At 40.0% G+C, this 17431-nt stretch overlaps 1 protein-coding gene across 1 annotated transcript in view; it reads right to left on the reverse strand.

Annotated features, from left to right (window-relative positions):
* hspg2 (heparan sulfate proteoglycan 2) overlaps positions 1 to 17431 on the reverse strand; it is a 522026-nt gene that overhangs the window by 41948 nt on the left and 462647 nt on the right. The window contains exons 81-86 of the mRNA XM_043675530.1: positions 17097 to 17213; positions 15896 to 15913; positions 8873 to 8957; positions 8371 to 8515; positions 5316 to 5418; positions 2515 to 2624 (exon numbers count right to left, since the gene is read on the reverse strand). Coding sequence (XP_043531465.1) covers positions 2515 to 2624; positions 5316 to 5418; positions 8371 to 8515; positions 8873 to 8957; positions 15896 to 15913; positions 17097 to 17213 — 578 coding nt within the window. The remainder of the gene's footprint in view (positions 1 to 2514; positions 2625 to 5315; positions 5419 to 8370; positions 8516 to 8872; positions 8958 to 15895; positions 15914 to 17096; positions 17214 to 17431) is intronic.

A 17431-nucleotide genomic window follows, 5' to 3' on the forward strand; every position in this document is an offset into this window, starting at 1 on the left:
GAGGAAATGGTGGAGGCTGGTACAATTGCAACATTTAAGAGACATTTGGATGGGTATATGAATAGGAAGGGTTTGGAGGGATATGGGCCGGGTGCTGGCAGGTGGGAGTAGATTGGGTTGGGATATCTGGTCGGCATGGACAGGTTGGACCGAAGGGTCTGTTTCCATGCTGTACATCTCTATGACTAGTGTCATGGCATTCTTCATTAATGCTCCTCATCAATGTGAAATGTCAGTTGGAACATAGAATGAATTAAGATGATGCTATACTCTAATCACATCTTCAGAATTAGAGTTAGGTTTTATTGTCACATATACTCAAGTACAAAAGTACAGGAGTATAGTGAAAAGTGTACAATGTTGCCACATACAGCACCATCTCTGATACAAAGTACCTAGCTACAAATCTTAGTTACTAAAATAGATTAGGTACAAAAATAGAGAAATATTAAAAAAAACTAAAACTTCTACAGTACAGTTCATCAGAGTATAAATAAAGTTAAAAGATAAACATTACAGTCCTTCTATAGCCTACACTTGCTCCATGCTGATTTTATGATTGTGTTCACTTTGCATCTATATGATTGCAAGTGCACAAATTGCTTATGCTTTCAACGTTCTTACTTATACACACTGGTGAATAATTTGGGACCAATCAGCAAGGATGTTTGACGGGACAGATTTCAAAGAACCGCACATATCTTGACTGTGGTTCAGCATGACAACCTCAAGGTCAGGACTGTACATTTTGCAATACACAAGGTGTCACAATTATGTGGGATGTATAGGAAAGGCCAGACTTCTTTACCTGTCCACCACTGTTTGTATATTTACTTGTCTTTACAAAGTCAGAAACACCCCACCTGGAGTTTAAGCAATTAGTTTACTGGAAGAGGACAATTCCCGACAGACATTCTTTCACTCCACCAATGTTTATCTTCACCGAAAAGAAGCTGAGCCTTTGGGAAATGGAGAATCAATTGTCTTTCTGTTTTTGTTTTGAACTGGCAAAACCTTTGAGTTTTTCAACCTTGATGCGAAGCACCAGCAAAGTGATCTTGTGGCAATGTGAAAATGGAATGGGAAAGATTCATCCAAAATATTACTTCCAATTTAGAGACGGTGCAAAGGAATAAGAGATGAAATTAGTGAGATTGATCACTTGGAATGGACTCTCAGAAAGGCAGATGCAAGATTCTTACGAATGTTGAAGAAATAATTTGACATAGCTAAGTGGGGAAGGAGTGTGGAATCGCTCTTTATGGATGCATTAAGGTGGATGGTTTCACAGATGAGAAGTCCATTCAGCTCAACCAATCTACAAATGGCCGGTAAATGTTTGAGACAGTTGTTTTGCTGACTTAGAATCTGACGGAAGTAACACCGATGATCTTTTTCAGAGATTATGAAGAATTAAAAGTCAAATTGCTTTATTTTCTAACCAATTGGAATCTCCTTCACGTCACCTGTCACATATCTGCTTCACCTTCGAAAATATCTCTAAGTATAAGAACATCAATGATTTCCTCCAATCTTAAGGATCATTAACTCAATGTAAAGACGTTCTCCATCATGTGTTGGTTTCCTGCTTCAGTGACATTTATGCCAACTGCCCAAATTTTAATGCTGATAACCCCATCCCCAGACAAGCATCATTCTCCAGAAATCTAAACTCTTAGAATTCTACTCTAGAGAATAAAGCTCTTGTCCATGACTTGTCTGCTGTGGAAAAGCCAGCCACACGATGCCAAGATTAAAAAGAAGAACAATCAAACCCTAACCTTACTCCCAACAAGGAAGACCATGCTTGTCTTCAAGATTTTGGATTAACCTATTGACTGTGGTCATGAATTCATGCCTAGTATATATCGTCATTCCGAAGTACACATCACTCACCCCCATGTACATGTCATTGCTCATCCCAATGTACATATCACTCACTCCCAAGTATCCATTGCTCATCTCTGCCCTCAAAATTAATGCAATTACTGTTAACATGATGTAACAACAGACTAATGGATTTATTTAACACCCAAATAAAGGAACAAGAATTCAGAGTTGGCATTGTAATTGATGCAAACATGCCACTACTTCAGACGTGTGTGTAATTTAAAAGGTATGTAATATTTCAAGACCATTACAAGTGCTCCTTTGCTGGTACAGCATGTTTCAGTTCCTTGGATGCATGTCTTGTAATAATAGGAGGCTCTCATTATTTTCCAGAAGATTTCCAATCGCAACAATGATGTTGGAAGAGGTGCTGAAAAAGGCCCAGTTGATTTGCATGATATGGTATGCCACTGCAAGGGGACAGGTGAACCCAGTTCTGGCCATAAGCTTCATATTAGAGGACTGTACTAGCAGAAATTAAAAAGAAAAATACTTTTCCCTCAGTCTAAACCATTTAGGTTGGAGATATTTGAAAGGAGGGTCACAAATTTGCAGTAACCAACAGCCTGTGCTGTGAAAGAAATTGACGAGGGATTACCAAACAGCACTGCGGATATCTTGTACCTTGCAAGGATTGTCTTTGCAGGTTGGGCAGTCAGATATTCCTCTAGCTTTCAGATCTGGAGCGGAGAAGATCACCTCATCACCCTGAATTACAAGCTGGCGAATGCAGCCTAATCAGAGGGAAGAGCAAGTCAGCAGGTTAATTTCAACGCAGTCTTTCTCATTCTGCAAACATATCTGGTCATTTTAACTAAGGGGTTCATTATTCTCAATTGATAATAGGACTCAAAGGCACATCAAAATACTTGCTTTGACAACATACTGCCACTAAAAGTAACGACGGATTAGGTGACTTTTGTGATTGGTTGTAGGGAAAAAAAAATCCACCTTAAATAACACACACAACCCTTTGCTTTGATAAAACGGAACACAGTGGAAATACTCAGGTGGGTGAGATGGCATCTATGAAAACAGAAACAATGCTTCATCAGAACCGGGAGTGGGCAGAGAATAAACAAGTCAGTGGAAATGAGAGGGGGAGGAATGGAGGGAGGTAAGAATGAAAAGAAAAGGTCTGTGATAAGGTAGAGAGCAGAAGCAATTTGCTGATAAATTGATTAATGATTAAAGGAACTTTGTGACCAAAAAAGCTTCATCCAACATCTCCTGCTTTTATTTCAGGTTTCCAGCATCCACTGTACTTTACTGTAATCAGTTGCTGGATTCCCAAAGTTTGGAGAGATGATCGTAACGCCGCAGTGGGTGACAGTCCACACCCTATTGTAAAAAACAGAAATCGGAGTGGGGGGGGCCTGAAATTTTGCAGTATTCAATATTACGAGAAGGGCAAGGGCAGCAGACACATGGGAACACCATTACCCACGTGTTCCCCTTCAAGCCATCCTGACTTGAAAATGTATCTCCGCTCCTTCAGTGTCGCTGGGTCAAAATCTGGAACTCACTCCCTATCACATTGCGGGTGTTCCTACATCCAAATACTGCAGTGATTCAAGGCAGCAGCTCATCACCACCTTCTCCAGGGTAATTGAAGATGGGCAATAAATGCTGTCCTCGTAAATTTGAAAAATTCTGGAGTATATTTAGCAGAACTAAAATGAAAATAAAACATACCATGGCCGTGAATATAAGAGACAAGCACAATCACACAAAAAGGCTAAATGGTTCCCTTTCTACATTAAGATAAAGTCTTTAATCATCGTACAGATTTATATTCCAGTGATTTTAATACAGTTAAGCCAAGGGTTACTGTGCTCTTTGACTTTAACAGCTGTACGAGTTTAGTTTTTGTGCTTGCCTCACTAAATCTGCTTTCTGGTACCAGGTTCCTCCTGCACATTTTCACATAATTCAGAACTGCAGCTGCTTCCAGTATTTCACTCCCACACAACCACAAAAAGACATGGGGGTGGCACACTGGCTCAGGGGTTAGCGCTGCTATCTTGCAGCACCTGGTACTCAGGTTGGATTTGTTCCTCGGAGGAGTGGGATGCTCTTTGGAGGGTTGGTGTGGACTTGGCAGGCCGAATGACCTGTGTCCACACTGTAGGGGTTCCATGATGATAATTATTAATTGGTTGAATTTTAATGCCAATTCAGCAGTTTCACTGTCATTCTGATTGAGAGAACCTTTTAAAAAAGCAATTATTTACTTAATGTAAGGGGCGACGAAGGCCTAGTGATATTATTGCTCGACTATCAATCCAGAGACCTTCGAATTGTTCTGGTGATCTCGGTTTGAATCCCACCACAGCAGATGGTGGATTTTGGATTCAGTTAAAAGTTTGAAATTAAAAGTCTAATGATGATCATGAAACTGATATCAATTGTTGGACAAACCCGTCTGGTTCACTAATGTCCTTTAGGGAAGGAAATTGCCTTCCTCGCATGGTCTGGCCTACATGTAACTCTAGGTCCACAGCAGCAATGTGGTTGACTCTTAACTATCTTCTGGGCAATTTGCGATGGTCAGCTATGCCCACATCCAGTGAATGAATAGAAAAACTGAATTCAAAATCCACAGCTGCCTCGGTGGGATTTGAACTCTCATTTCTGGATAAGGCCTTAAATGTATTTGCATGAATGTAGCATGAAAACAGGATGTACATTATTCAAATAATACATAAATCAAAAGAAAACTAAGAAAACTATTTAAAGGATGAGCATGATGAAAATGAGACTTTATCTCCCAATATGTGGCGATTAATTATATTATCAGCATTGCATCAGCTATGCTTTTAGGTTACTGAAATCAATTAAAGTAGATGATGGGTAGGTGAAAACTAGTAGTTGTTACATTGTTGCCATGGTTACCACTCAGCCTTTCCTAGCGTATCTAATTCCCTGGTAGACTAATGGTATTGGGTGAGGGACAGCATTTCCAGGACAGGAGAGGTTGATCACATTCAAAAAAGTTGATCATTGGGAGCAAGACTGGAAACATTAACTGACTAAACACTTCATCGGAGTCACTCTCTCTTTCAAGATATGCAAAATTGTGGGCAGGTAAAACTTGGAGTGCACAAATAGGTGCTAACGATGGACCTCAGAACTGCTGTGATACATCTTTAAGATATCACGCCTCAAATTGCTGTCCATATGGGGCATGTAGTTCTATACTATACTATGGAGTATATCCTGTGTACCCTATAGAGTGAACAGAACTGCAGTCCTACAAGTCAGTCATATTTTCCCAGTTACTATTGTCTGTGCACAGTATCATCCTCAAATAAAGAATCCTGTTATTGTGATATTAATTCTTGTCATAGGATTGGTAACATTTGGGTTAAGCAGAACAATGCAAGAAAGAATCTGCACAGTTATTTTCCAAACAGTTTTCTCACCCATAAACCCGCTGTTGCTTCCAGTGACTTTTGAAATGTTTTCAAAATGGGGGTAACCGCCAACATAAAGCTCTTCATTTAAATCCAGACCTCGGAAGTTTCCCTAAAGTGAAAGAAATGTACACTTTAATGAAAGGAGGGCATGAAATATTGGCTCTTTATCCTCTTGGAACAAGGCACACTACTAGGCAATGTGATCGTGCTGTTTAAACATATGAAAGAATACAACAATTTAAATTGAAACAGACTGTTACCAGAGATTAAAGGGTCAAGAATGAGGAGCCATAGACAGCAGATTGAATGGAAGAACAGAGAGCAGGATTAATGACTGAAGTAAAACAGCACTGAAAATGAGATTGAATAGGTATGGTATTGATTGTGATCGTGCCCTCTGAAACCATCGGACATACCTTGCTGAGATTCACTGTTGTCGATCCTTCTGACTGGTATTCATCTAAGTTGCTGATAGTAGTTAGGGAAGAGTGTTGTTGGCAAATACAAGGCTCAGCCTCGATAAACAGATCAGGTTTATTACATATTACCTAACATTACATCTGAGAATCTCTTCTGAGATCACAGGCTAGACTTAAAAGTACACATTACTATTAGCTACAAAGATTTAGAATTGAACTGGAACTGAACTAAAAAATCTGGTTAGCTCCTCCCAGGAACAGTCCCTTACATCCTGACGGACAGAGTTTATTGTTTGATGTCAGCTGAACTTTTCAGGCACTAATTGCCTAATACAACCCTGACTGTAGAGAACACAGTTTACAGGGTTTGTTCGGTGGAAGTTTTTCAATTCAAGGCACCATACCCTGTAGACACTTCACCCTCACCAGGAACTGGATAGGAACTGTCTAAATATATTTCACACCAGACCATCAAGTCAGAAGTGAACTTCAACCAAGTTCCAAAGATGACAGTCAATTTCAACCTTCCCATTTGGGGTGCAGCTGAGAATTTTGTTTCTGAATTGCAAATAGTCAAAGAAAAAAGAACACAGCACAGGAACAGGTCCTGCGCTGACACATTTTGCCCTTCCATACTAAAATTGTCTTCGCTTACAGGATCCATATCCCACTACTCCCTTCCTGATCATGTATTTGTCCAGGTGTTTCTTGAATGCTGCTGTTGTATCTGCTTCCACCACCACCTCTGACAGTGCATTCTAGGCACTCACCACCCTTTGTGTGAAAAATTTGCCTTGCACATCTTTTTTAAACATAGTATCTTGCACTTTGAACCTGTGTCCCCTAGTAATTGACACCCTGAGAACAAGCTTCATACTTTCCACTCTATCCATGTCACTCACAATTTTATGAATATCTATCTGGTACCCCTCAACCCATTCTGCACTGCTGGGACAGTGAAAACAAACCTAGTCTATCCAACCTTTCGTCATAGCTAAAATCCCCCATACCAGGCAACATTCTGGTAAACCTTTTCTGAATGATCTCCAAGCCCCAAATTTCAATTTTGTTACCAGTCCAGAGACAGGAAAAATGACACTGCAATGGACTTTCTAAGTCTTGAATTAATATCGCTGCACATACTTTTAAACTGCCATGAGTACAATTTTTAGTTAATTCATGTAGCAAAATAAAAAGGCAGGAAGTAGTCTTGATAAAAGCCAACTACTGCAGATGCCAGAGATCTGAAATAAAATCAGAAAGTGCTAGAGAATCTCAGCAGGTCTGGCAGCATCTGTGGAGTGAGAAACAGAGTCAACGTTTCAAGTCCAAAAATCCAAAATGAGAATTATTGAAACTTCAAGTTTGAACACTAACTGTTTCTCTCACAGGAGCTGCCAGGTCTACTGAGTTTCTCCAACACAGCACTTGGTATGTTGTTATGGAATGCATAAGACTGCAGTAAACAGCACAGTTATAATGTCTGCAATTGTGTTCTGATTACTTACAAAGATTGGATGACAATACATAGTGCCAAGTAAAGAATGATATGTTTTATAAAAAAAGGGAAGATAGGTATTGTAAAAGAAAAATGTCAAATTTAAGATTGTACATCAAACATCTTCTAACTCGATATTTGTCACATGACTCATGTTATTGTTCATCTGATTTCAAGGGGTCAGCCATGGCTCAGTAATAGCATGCCCAGACATTGACTCAGATGTTTGCAGGTCAGAATTTGAAGCCAGATTATAGCGCACAGACCATGGCTGAGTGCATTGCTAAGGTAGAACTGCACTGTCAGATATGCTGTCTTCCAGTCAAAATGTTAAGCTGATGCCCTTCCCAACACTGATAACTCAATTAATAACTTTAAATCAGATCGCCTCATCAATACCACATTACAGTTCTGGGATCTTGCTGTGTGCAAATTGTTTGCCACTTGTTTTGCACTACAACAGCGACTGCACTGCTGAAGGATTTGACTTTGGGATCCCCTGAAGTTATGCAGAATATTATATAAATACTTCTTTTCTAAAGAGGAAAGGGAGAATGTGAATTGATGTAGAACCTGAACACACCTCAGAATATCAGACGTTACTTCACATTCAAATTGGTTATTTTTCAGATACTGTCACTTTTTTTCATGCAGATAAAGCAGAGAAAATGACCAGTTAATCTGTTTTCAGTGATGCTATTTGAAGGACATGAGTTGTGTAAGACAACAGGAAAATACAGTTATTCTTTGAATATGATTTGGAGATGCTGGTCTTGGACTGGGGTGTACAAAGTTAAAAATCACATAACACCAGGTTATGGTCCAACAGGTTTATTTGGAAGCACTAGCTTTCAGAGTGCTGCTCCTTCACCAGTTGATTGTACTATTGTTAACTTGAATAAGGAGATAGGTGCTTAGCACAATATACAGTCTGAAACATTGCAGTAATGCAACTCCCACACTTGCACTGAAATGTGCCTTACCTTAAACCTCACCTTCTGATTCAAGAAGGGAGCTGAAACAAACCAATGTGGTTATTCGAAAGAGCTTCAAATGCTCAACACACAACACAAACGCAGATGGATCACTGCTACACACACTCTAACTTCCTCAATACTGCTGGCACTATTGAAGTCTCCCTTACCTGAGAACTCCCATTGACAGGAGGATCATTGTCTACAAACAGCGAGCCCTGAGTCAAGTTCCGATATAACACTACATTGTGATATTCTCCCAGAGAAATGAGGTTAGGGTGACGGATGGTGGCCATGCCAGAACCCACATCGAACCTTTGGGAAGAAGCACAAATATTTGGAAGATATGTCAGAAAAGTGCAGGAAATATAATCAATTGTAAACGTGCATGGATGCAAAGGTTAAATGAAATGATTAAAGAGGTACTTTGCAAGATTCTGAAGTTAATTTGGCATTGGTATACGTAGCTGACTATTCATTTACTATGTCTCTTTCCTTCAACTTTGTTGTGTAACTGAAAGGCACAATCGTACAAGAATATGTGTGTCGGAATACTTTTGAGGCTTTCTTTTTATTGGAGGTAATAAGCCAGCCACTCATGTCAATCTGGTCACGACATTTTCAACATCTCATTCTCTGGACACACAAACGCAATCAAAGCACAATCATTACCTGAATTCAGGGCGGCCTCCGACTAATGCGAATGAGATAAAGTCTGCTCCCGTTGTCTGCTCCTGGCCATTGTAAATAATCATACCTGAAAGACCGAGAATGAGTGTGGTGAAGAGACCAATGCTGATGGAATTGTGGTATCACACGGGTACAAGTGTTAATGATTGGCATTTTAGGTGTTCTCAGAGTGCTTTAAAATTGCAGGGTTATGATGGAATAGAGAATTAGAGAGCAGACTGCACCACTGAGCCACGAGACATGAGTTCACCCCGACATTTTGTAACCACACTGCTCTGGAGTAGAGACCAACAAGCAATTCAAAAGGGAGATAGCAACACATTTCCCTTTAGTTGTCTGTGTTACATTTGTGTGCTTTTTATGATTTACCTGAATATCTTGGATCTTGTCTCATTTGGAGCCGGAGCAGTCTGCACAGTTTGGTCTACAGTTCTAAGGAATTATAGTACTTATCTTAGAAAGGGTACAGTAAAGGTACACTGAATTGGTGCTGAAAAATGTGTTGCTGGAAAAGCGCAGCAGGTCAGGCAGCATCCAAGGAGCAGGAGAATCGATGTTTCAGGCGTAAACATGCCTTAAACATCGATTCTCCTGCTCCTTGGATGCTGCCTGACCTGCTGCGCTTTTCCAGCAACACATTTTTCACCTCTGATTTCCAGCATCTGCAGTCCTCACTTTCTCCACACTGAATTGGTTCCTGGAATGGGAGAATTGTCCTAAATGCTGTATGAATTTGACATTTATCTGGAGTTTATAGAAATAAGAAGTGATCTCATTTAACTTAGAAGATTCTGAAGGGGCTTGACAGAGTGGACACTAAGTGGTTATTTCCATGGGTTTGGGTTGCAGTGTCAGAATGAGGACTGAGATGAGGAGAAGTTTCTTCACTCCAAAGGTTTTCAGTCTTTGAAATTCTCTTCTCCAGAGAGCTGTGTGTGTTCTATCACTGAATATATTTAAGGTCAGAAGTCACACGACACTAGGTTATAGTCCAACAGGTTTATGTGAAATCACAAGCTTTCGGAACGCTGCTCCTTTGTCAGGTAGACTTCACCTGGTGTCGCGTGACGTCTGACCTTGTCCACCCCAGTCCAACGCCAGCATCTCCACATCATGAATATATTTATATATTCAAATATATAACTGTCTTTCAGGGAATTGAGGAATATGAAGATCGAGTAGGAAAGAGAAGGTGAAGATTAAGATCAGCCATGATTGCATTAAAGGACAGAGCATGTTTCAGCAGCAAATTGGTCTGCTACTGCTCATATTTCTCACATTCCTAAAAGTTCAAGGAAGACACTATCCATCTTTAGGGGTTGGTTGAAGTAGCCTGTTTGCAGGCAAAGGGACCTCAGGCAAGTGAGAGGCCTTTAAAAGTGAGATAGTGAGAGCTCAAGGTCTATATGTTCCTGTGAGGGTGAAGGGCAAGGTTGGCAGGAATAGGAAACCCTGGATGCATTTTAGAAAGTCAAATATTGAGGCTTTGACCAGGAAAAAGGAGGTAGTGAGACTCAGGTACAGGCAGCTGGGATCAAAGGAATCCCTGAAGGTCTCCAGGGAAAACAGGAGTTTACTGAAGAAGGAAATCAGGAGGGCAAAATGGCACGAAACAGTCTTAGCTGAGAAGAAGAGGTACTTTAAGTATATTAAAGGAAAAATAATAACTAAAGAGAGAATAGGGCCCCTCAAGGACCAAAGTGGACACGTATGGGTAGAACCTAAGGAGATGAGCAAGGTTTCCAATTATTATTTCTCCTGTGTGTCTACCATGGAGAAAGACAAGACGACTTGGGAAAGTTAGTGGTGTTATCTTGGGGATAGTCTCTATCACAATAGGGCAGGTGGTGGATGTATCAGAAAGTATGAAGGTGGAGAATTCTCCTGGTCCTGACCAGATATATCCAAGAACACTGCAAGAGGCTGGAGAAGAAATTACGGGGGCTCTTGCTGATATTTTTGCATCATCAGTAGCAACGGGTAAGGTGCCAGAAGACTAGAGGGTAGCGAATGTTGAGCCATTATTCAAGTAGGGTTGCAAAGAAAAGCTTGGGAACTATAGACCAGGAAGCTTAACATCTGTGGTAGGTAGGAGAAAGTGAGGTCTGCAGATGCTGGAGATCAAAGTTGAAACTTTATTGCTGGAACAGCACAGCAGGTCAGGCAGCATCCAGGGAACAGGAGATTCGACGTTTCGGGCACAGGCCCTTCTTCAGGAATCAGTGGTAGGTAAGTTACTTGAGGGCTAAGATCGACATGAATTTGGAAAGACAGAGATTAATTAGCAGTAGTCAGTATGGCTTCCTGAGTGGGAGATCGTGCCTCACAAAGTAACCAGGAAGGTTAATGAGAGCAAGGCAGCAGGCACAGTCTATAGGGATTTCAGTAATGCCTTAGATAAAGTTCCACACAGCAGACTGTTCTGGAAGGTTAGGATCCAGGATACACAATTGGCTTGATTGTAGGAAGCAGAGGGTAATTGTGGAAAGATGCTTGTAAGACTGGAGAGGCCTCTGACCATTGGAGTGCCTCAGGGATTGGTGCTGTGCCCATTGCTGTTTGTTAGCAATATCAACGATATGGATGAGAATGTAAAAGGCATGATTAATACGTTTTCAGATGGCACTAAATTGGACAGTGAGGAAGTTCATCAAAATTGCTGCAGGACCTTAATCAGCTGGGGAAGTGGGCTAAGAAATGGCAAATGGAGTTTAATATAGATAAGTGTGAGGTCTTGCATTTTAGAAAGTCAAATCAAGATAGGAATTTCATGGGGAATAGTAGGGCCTGAAGGAATGTAGTGGAACAGAGGGATCTTGGAGTTCAGGTTCACAGTTCTCTGAAAGTGGAGTCACAGGTAAACAGGGCAGTGAAGGAGGCTTCTGGCACACTGGCCTTCATCAGTTATGGCACCGAGTCTAGAAGTTGAAAAGTTATGTTGCTGTTATACAGGACATTGGTGAGGCCGCACTTGGGGATTATGTGCTCATCTTGTTATAGGAAGAATGTTATTAAAATGGAAAGAGTGCAGAAGAAATTTACAAGGATGTTGCCTGAACTCAATGCTATGAGTTATAGGGATACGTTGGACAAACTAGGACCTTTTTCTTTAGAGCGTAGGAGACTGAGGGGGGACCTTTACTGGGATGAATAAGATCATGAGAGACGTGGATAGGGTGAATGCACTCAGTCTTTTCCTCATGGTTGAGGCATCGAGGACTAGAGGGCATCAGTTTAAGGTTAGAGGGGCAAGATTATTGTGAGGGAATCTGAGGGGCAAATTTTTTAGAGGGTGGTATGCATAGGGAATGAGCTGCCAGCAGGTACATTACCAACATTTAAAAGGCATTTGTACAATCAGGAGCTCAGGTAAAGAACTCTGGAAAATAGGGAGACAATAGGAATAGGGGAAGGAGAGGAGAACACTGGAGATGTTTCCTAAGCCTTACACTAAAGCTCATCACAACAAAGGAATGGCTCAATTCAGTTTGAACAGTGAAGCTGAAGTACTTAATGGCCTTCAATAAATAACTATTTTAATTTTTAAAAAATGACTTGATGAAATTAATGTTATAATATAGTTTCAGCTCATCAGTGGGAAAGAATTGCAGTATTTTAGAAGGAAAATTCTCTTCCACACAATCAAACAATTAAATTTATCAATCTGATAAAGTATAAAAACACATCCATCTTTTCAGACATATGGCTGGAGATAACTATAAAATATATAAATATAAACCAGTCTTACGTCCCAAGACATTCCAGACAACTGAATCACAGTCAATGGGTTTAGAAATATTATCACTCACTTTTGTGTAGAACAGCCAAATCTGTAACAAATTCAAACGAATCCCCACCATGTTTTTACATCCACACCAAAGTCACACCATTCTGTTGTAGTTTAAAGTAGAACTTTAAATGCACAGTATTAAATTTTAAAAAATAAAAATGATCCTTACAGCCCAACTTAATATATTCACTGAATATGATTTACCTCTTCTTCAACCACCTAATTAACTCATCAGCAATTCAATTTAGGAAATAAAACAGGATTCAGGTCATCCAATATTTGCATTAATTATTTAATTTCAAAATGCACTTTCCTCCAGTATTTGTAACATTACACATTTAACACACTGGGAAAAATGAAAGATTACCCAATTTCTTGATCTCTTATTAAACTTATACATATGAACACACATATGACAATATCATGTAACTTAATAGCGAGCCAGCTTTGAAAATAGCAATGACAAAATATTAACATGAGCCTAAGATGTTAATACAAAGCATGCAGATTACTCTAGGTTGCTTTCTTGCAGGTGAGCAGCAAGGGAAGCCTTTCTCATCATCAACCCAAACAAAGGGTCTCAGCACTAAAATTCTACAATGGGGAGATGGCAGCATTGAGGTAATGTCACTGGACTGGCAACACAGAATACCAAGTTGATACCAATATCAATTCCTTAAAGTATAAAAGTGATGCTATACCTGTACAAATCATTGGTCAGATTATGTTTGGAGTACTCGGTTCCAAGCACCTTATTTAAGGAAGGATGTTAAAACCCCAGACACAAAATTTTCTAGAATGAAACCAGGAATGAGGGATTTTAGATAAAAGGAAAGATTAGAGAAATTGGGCTTAGTCTCCCTGGAGCAGAGAAGATCTAGAGGTGGCCTATTGATGTGTTCAAAATTATGAACAATTTTGACAGGGTAAAGAAGAATATTCTGTTTCCGCTAGTTAGTATGTCAGTAACTAGGGGTCACAATTTCAAGATTGTCAGCAAGAGGGGCTAGGGGTGAGATAAGGAAAATCTTCTTTACTCAGAGTTGTTTGGATTGGAATGTGGTGCCTGGTGGAAGCAAATTCCATAGGAAGTTCTAAAAGAACACAATATATATATTGGCAAGTAATGAATTTAGAGGGCTCTTGAAAAAGAGCTGCAGAATGGGACTGGCTGGGCAGCTATTTGGGGAGCTGGTAAATACATGGTGGGTTGAATAGCCTCCTGGGGTACCATCAAATTCTATGATTCTATGTTCTTGGGTCATGGGCTCGAATCCTACCAGAGCAGATGGTAAAATATGGATTCAATGAAATCTGGTAAAGCACTTTCAATTATGATATCATCGTTTAATGTCTTACTGTAATTGCGGTAGTGTTATTGAGAATGGGATAGTAATCTAGAAGCACAGGGACATTAAACACACCATAATAGCTCGTGGAATTTTAATTCCTTAATAAATTAAGATTGTAAAGCTATCATCAGTGACAGTGACTGAAAACCTATCATTTGTTATAAAATCCCATTTGGTTCATTTACGTCCTTCAGGGAAGGGACTCTGCCATCTTTACCGGGTCTGGCCTGCACGTAATTCCAGACTCACAGCATTGTGCTTGATCTGAACTGTCTCAGACAATTAGGGATGGGCTATGAATGCTGGCCTTGCCAATGTGACCTTATAGAGGTTTACAAAATTATGAGGAGCATGGATAGGATAAATAGACAAAGTCTTTTCCCTGGGATCGGGGAGTCCAGAACTAGAGGGCATAGGTTTAGGGTGAGAGGGGAAAGATATAAAAGAGACCTGAGGGGCAATTTTTTCACGCAGAGGGTGGTACTTGTATGGAATGAGCTGCCAGAGGATGTGGTGAAGGCTGGTACAATTGCAACATTAAAGAGGCATTTGGATGGGTATATGAATAGGAAGGGGTTGGAGGGATATGGGCCGGGTGCTGGCAGGTGGGACTAGATTTGGGTTGGGATATCTGGTCGGCATGGACGGGTTGGACTGAAGGGTCTGTTTCCATGCTGTACATCTCTATGACTCTATAACTAATTTTAAAAAATTACAAGCAGCAACAATTACATGTTTCTTGTTAATTAAACACTGATAATAAATAATTCAAACATTCCAGGTTCCAGATTGCACTTTAGGGTTCAATTTGCTCAAGGTTTGGCTTCAAAATTAAATACCTGGCAAAGCTGCCAAGGCCAAGCCTTGATTCAAGTTACACAGAAGGAGGAATCAAACATATTGGTACAGCAATGGATTCTGGCCAGATATTATATTTTGAAGTCCACAAAATACTGGTGACTGGGACTAACAAGAAGAGAAGGAGGAAATTATTGAACCTGCATAATATCAGTCAGTTGCAACTGTTCTAAAATTTGTCACTAAAATCTTTATCAACTCAGTATAATACATATAGACTGCAAAAGGGAAGTTTGGATTAATAGACATTACTACGCATTTTCACTGTTAAGAATGAGACTTTTATTCCCTCTGGATTCCCTGTTCATTGTGTTCAGGATATCACAAACTGGCAGCTGAAATACTCAGAACAGACTCTTCCAATGGTAATAGAATGCTAAAGATATCATAAATGAATTGTCATCAGTCAAAATTAACACTAAATTGAATAGTTTTAACTAAATATTTACCACCTTTCCACTCACAAAGCAAACCACAGTGACATTGTTGGGGAAAATAATTTGTACTCAGAATCCAGGAACATTCATGAATCAAAGTGTACAGAAACATCTCGTCAATGACTCACATTTACAGTCTGTCAAACCAATGGAAGCTTATGTTTATACTGTAGGCATGAAATACAATAGAGGAAAAGGTCATTCTGTTAATTGCACCTGCCCTAGCTCTTGGAGAAAGCTAATCACTTTGTTCTACTTACCTGCAGTAATGGCAGTTCTGGTTCAAACCTCTGCCACTGCCATCCCTGATCATATGAGAACTGAGTTGGGCAATTCAGACCTTCTACCTGCTCCACCATTCAATTCAATTATTGCATTTTAATCACACTTGATAGTAAATTAAATAAGCATAATGGTAGCAAATCTACATGATGAAGGTTATAGCAGCTGCTGGCCTGGCATTTAATTTTTAGTTGTTTTATAATGTAGCTCTGTGCACCTCAAACATAAAGCAGAGTTTTTACCAGTAGCAACTTGTGGGATTTGTAGAGATACATAAAAAACTCACCAGAGTACAGTAAGAGAGCTTGGATACAGATGGGAAAAAGAACACAGAAACACAAACAAAAAGTGAGAAAAATCAAACAAAAAAAACATACAAAGTATAGACTTACAGACTGAAAACTATCTGCACAGATTCAGGCCAAGTGGTAAGATTATGTTGAATATTTAAAATTGGAGCTATACTATTCACTTTATAATGGACCAAAATGAGATAAACTGTCTGTGTTGCTGGAGGGAAGGTCTAAATACATATATCACATGACACCACAACTTGGCTATTAAAGCCCATGAAGATGAACAATCCTAGTTGGATCATCACACACCGTGGAGAAACGAGGACTGCCTTGAACATTCACAAGTCTCTTTGCTCTCCATTGGCTGATTTTTAAGGGTAAATGCCAATTACTTTATTGGAATAATTAATTGGGAAGAATGTTAACTTTGAGACTGGAGGGTATGATCAGCATCCATTGCGATATAGTCAGTATCCACTGGATGTAGTCAGCATTCCCTGGGATAGAGTCAGGACCCATCATCTGATACACAATCAGCAATGCATGGAGCAAATCCCAAGGTCCAAGAATGTCAATCATATTTAACCATCAGTGTTCTAGAAGGAGCTCCTGTCGGTCAGATCCATAGAGTAAAATAAATATTCTTTGTGGATGGGTTGGACTATAATTGAGCCATACACACATTGAAAGTTCAGGAATCAGCATTTGGACAGAATCACCGAATTGCTACTTTGCAGGAGGTATGCATTCGGCCAATCGAGTCTACACTGACTCTCTGAATGAGCAGTTCACTTTGAGCCATTCTCCCACCTTCTCCCTGCAACCCAGCACATGGATCCCTCTTCAATAACTGTCTTATACCCTTTGGAAAGCCTCAGTTGAACCTGCCTTCACCATGTTCTCTAGTGCAAACCCAACCTTCAGCAGTCACTGTGTGAGGAAGTTCATCCTCAGGTCACTTTTGCTTCTTTTGCCAATTATTTTAAATCTGTGTTCTCTCATTCCTGATCTGCTGTGATGTTAAAAATGAAGAGAATTCTGACTTGAATTTAATGTGATTTCCCAAGCTTCTGTCTATCAATGAACACTGCACAATTCATACATAGTCATTCAGGCAAATCACTGAATGTCCTGGACATGATTCAGAGCTTTAAAGGAACTGTGGAGGACGTTGGGGCTCGAGATTCTTACCATCAGCTGCATCTGGGCGGAATGTTATGCTGATTTCAAATTCATGGTAGGCATCCTTTATAGTGGGCAACGCAATGTAGGAGATAGGGTCCTGTGTGAAATACGGGATCTTGCGTTCTGAAAAGAGAGGAAAATTGCACAAAGGTTCACTGAAGCAATACAAGAGCTACTTATTAATATTTAACATTTAAAGTGGTTCAGAGGTAGCCCTTAACTCGCTTCAGAGTCAGAAGGCTTTGGGTTAAACTCTAAATGATAGGTAATTTAGGCTGGCATTCCAGTGTAGTACTGAGGGAGGGCCACATTGCAGACCTTCAATTTCCTTTTTCTTCCTG

This window comes from Chiloscyllium plagiosum, chromosome 34 (assembly GCF_004010195.1).
Source record: "Chiloscyllium plagiosum isolate BGI_BamShark_2017 chromosome 34, ASM401019v2, whole genome shotgun sequence".
NCBI lineage: Eukaryota > Metazoa > Chordata > Chondrichthyes > Orectolobiformes > Hemiscylliidae > Chiloscyllium > Chiloscyllium plagiosum.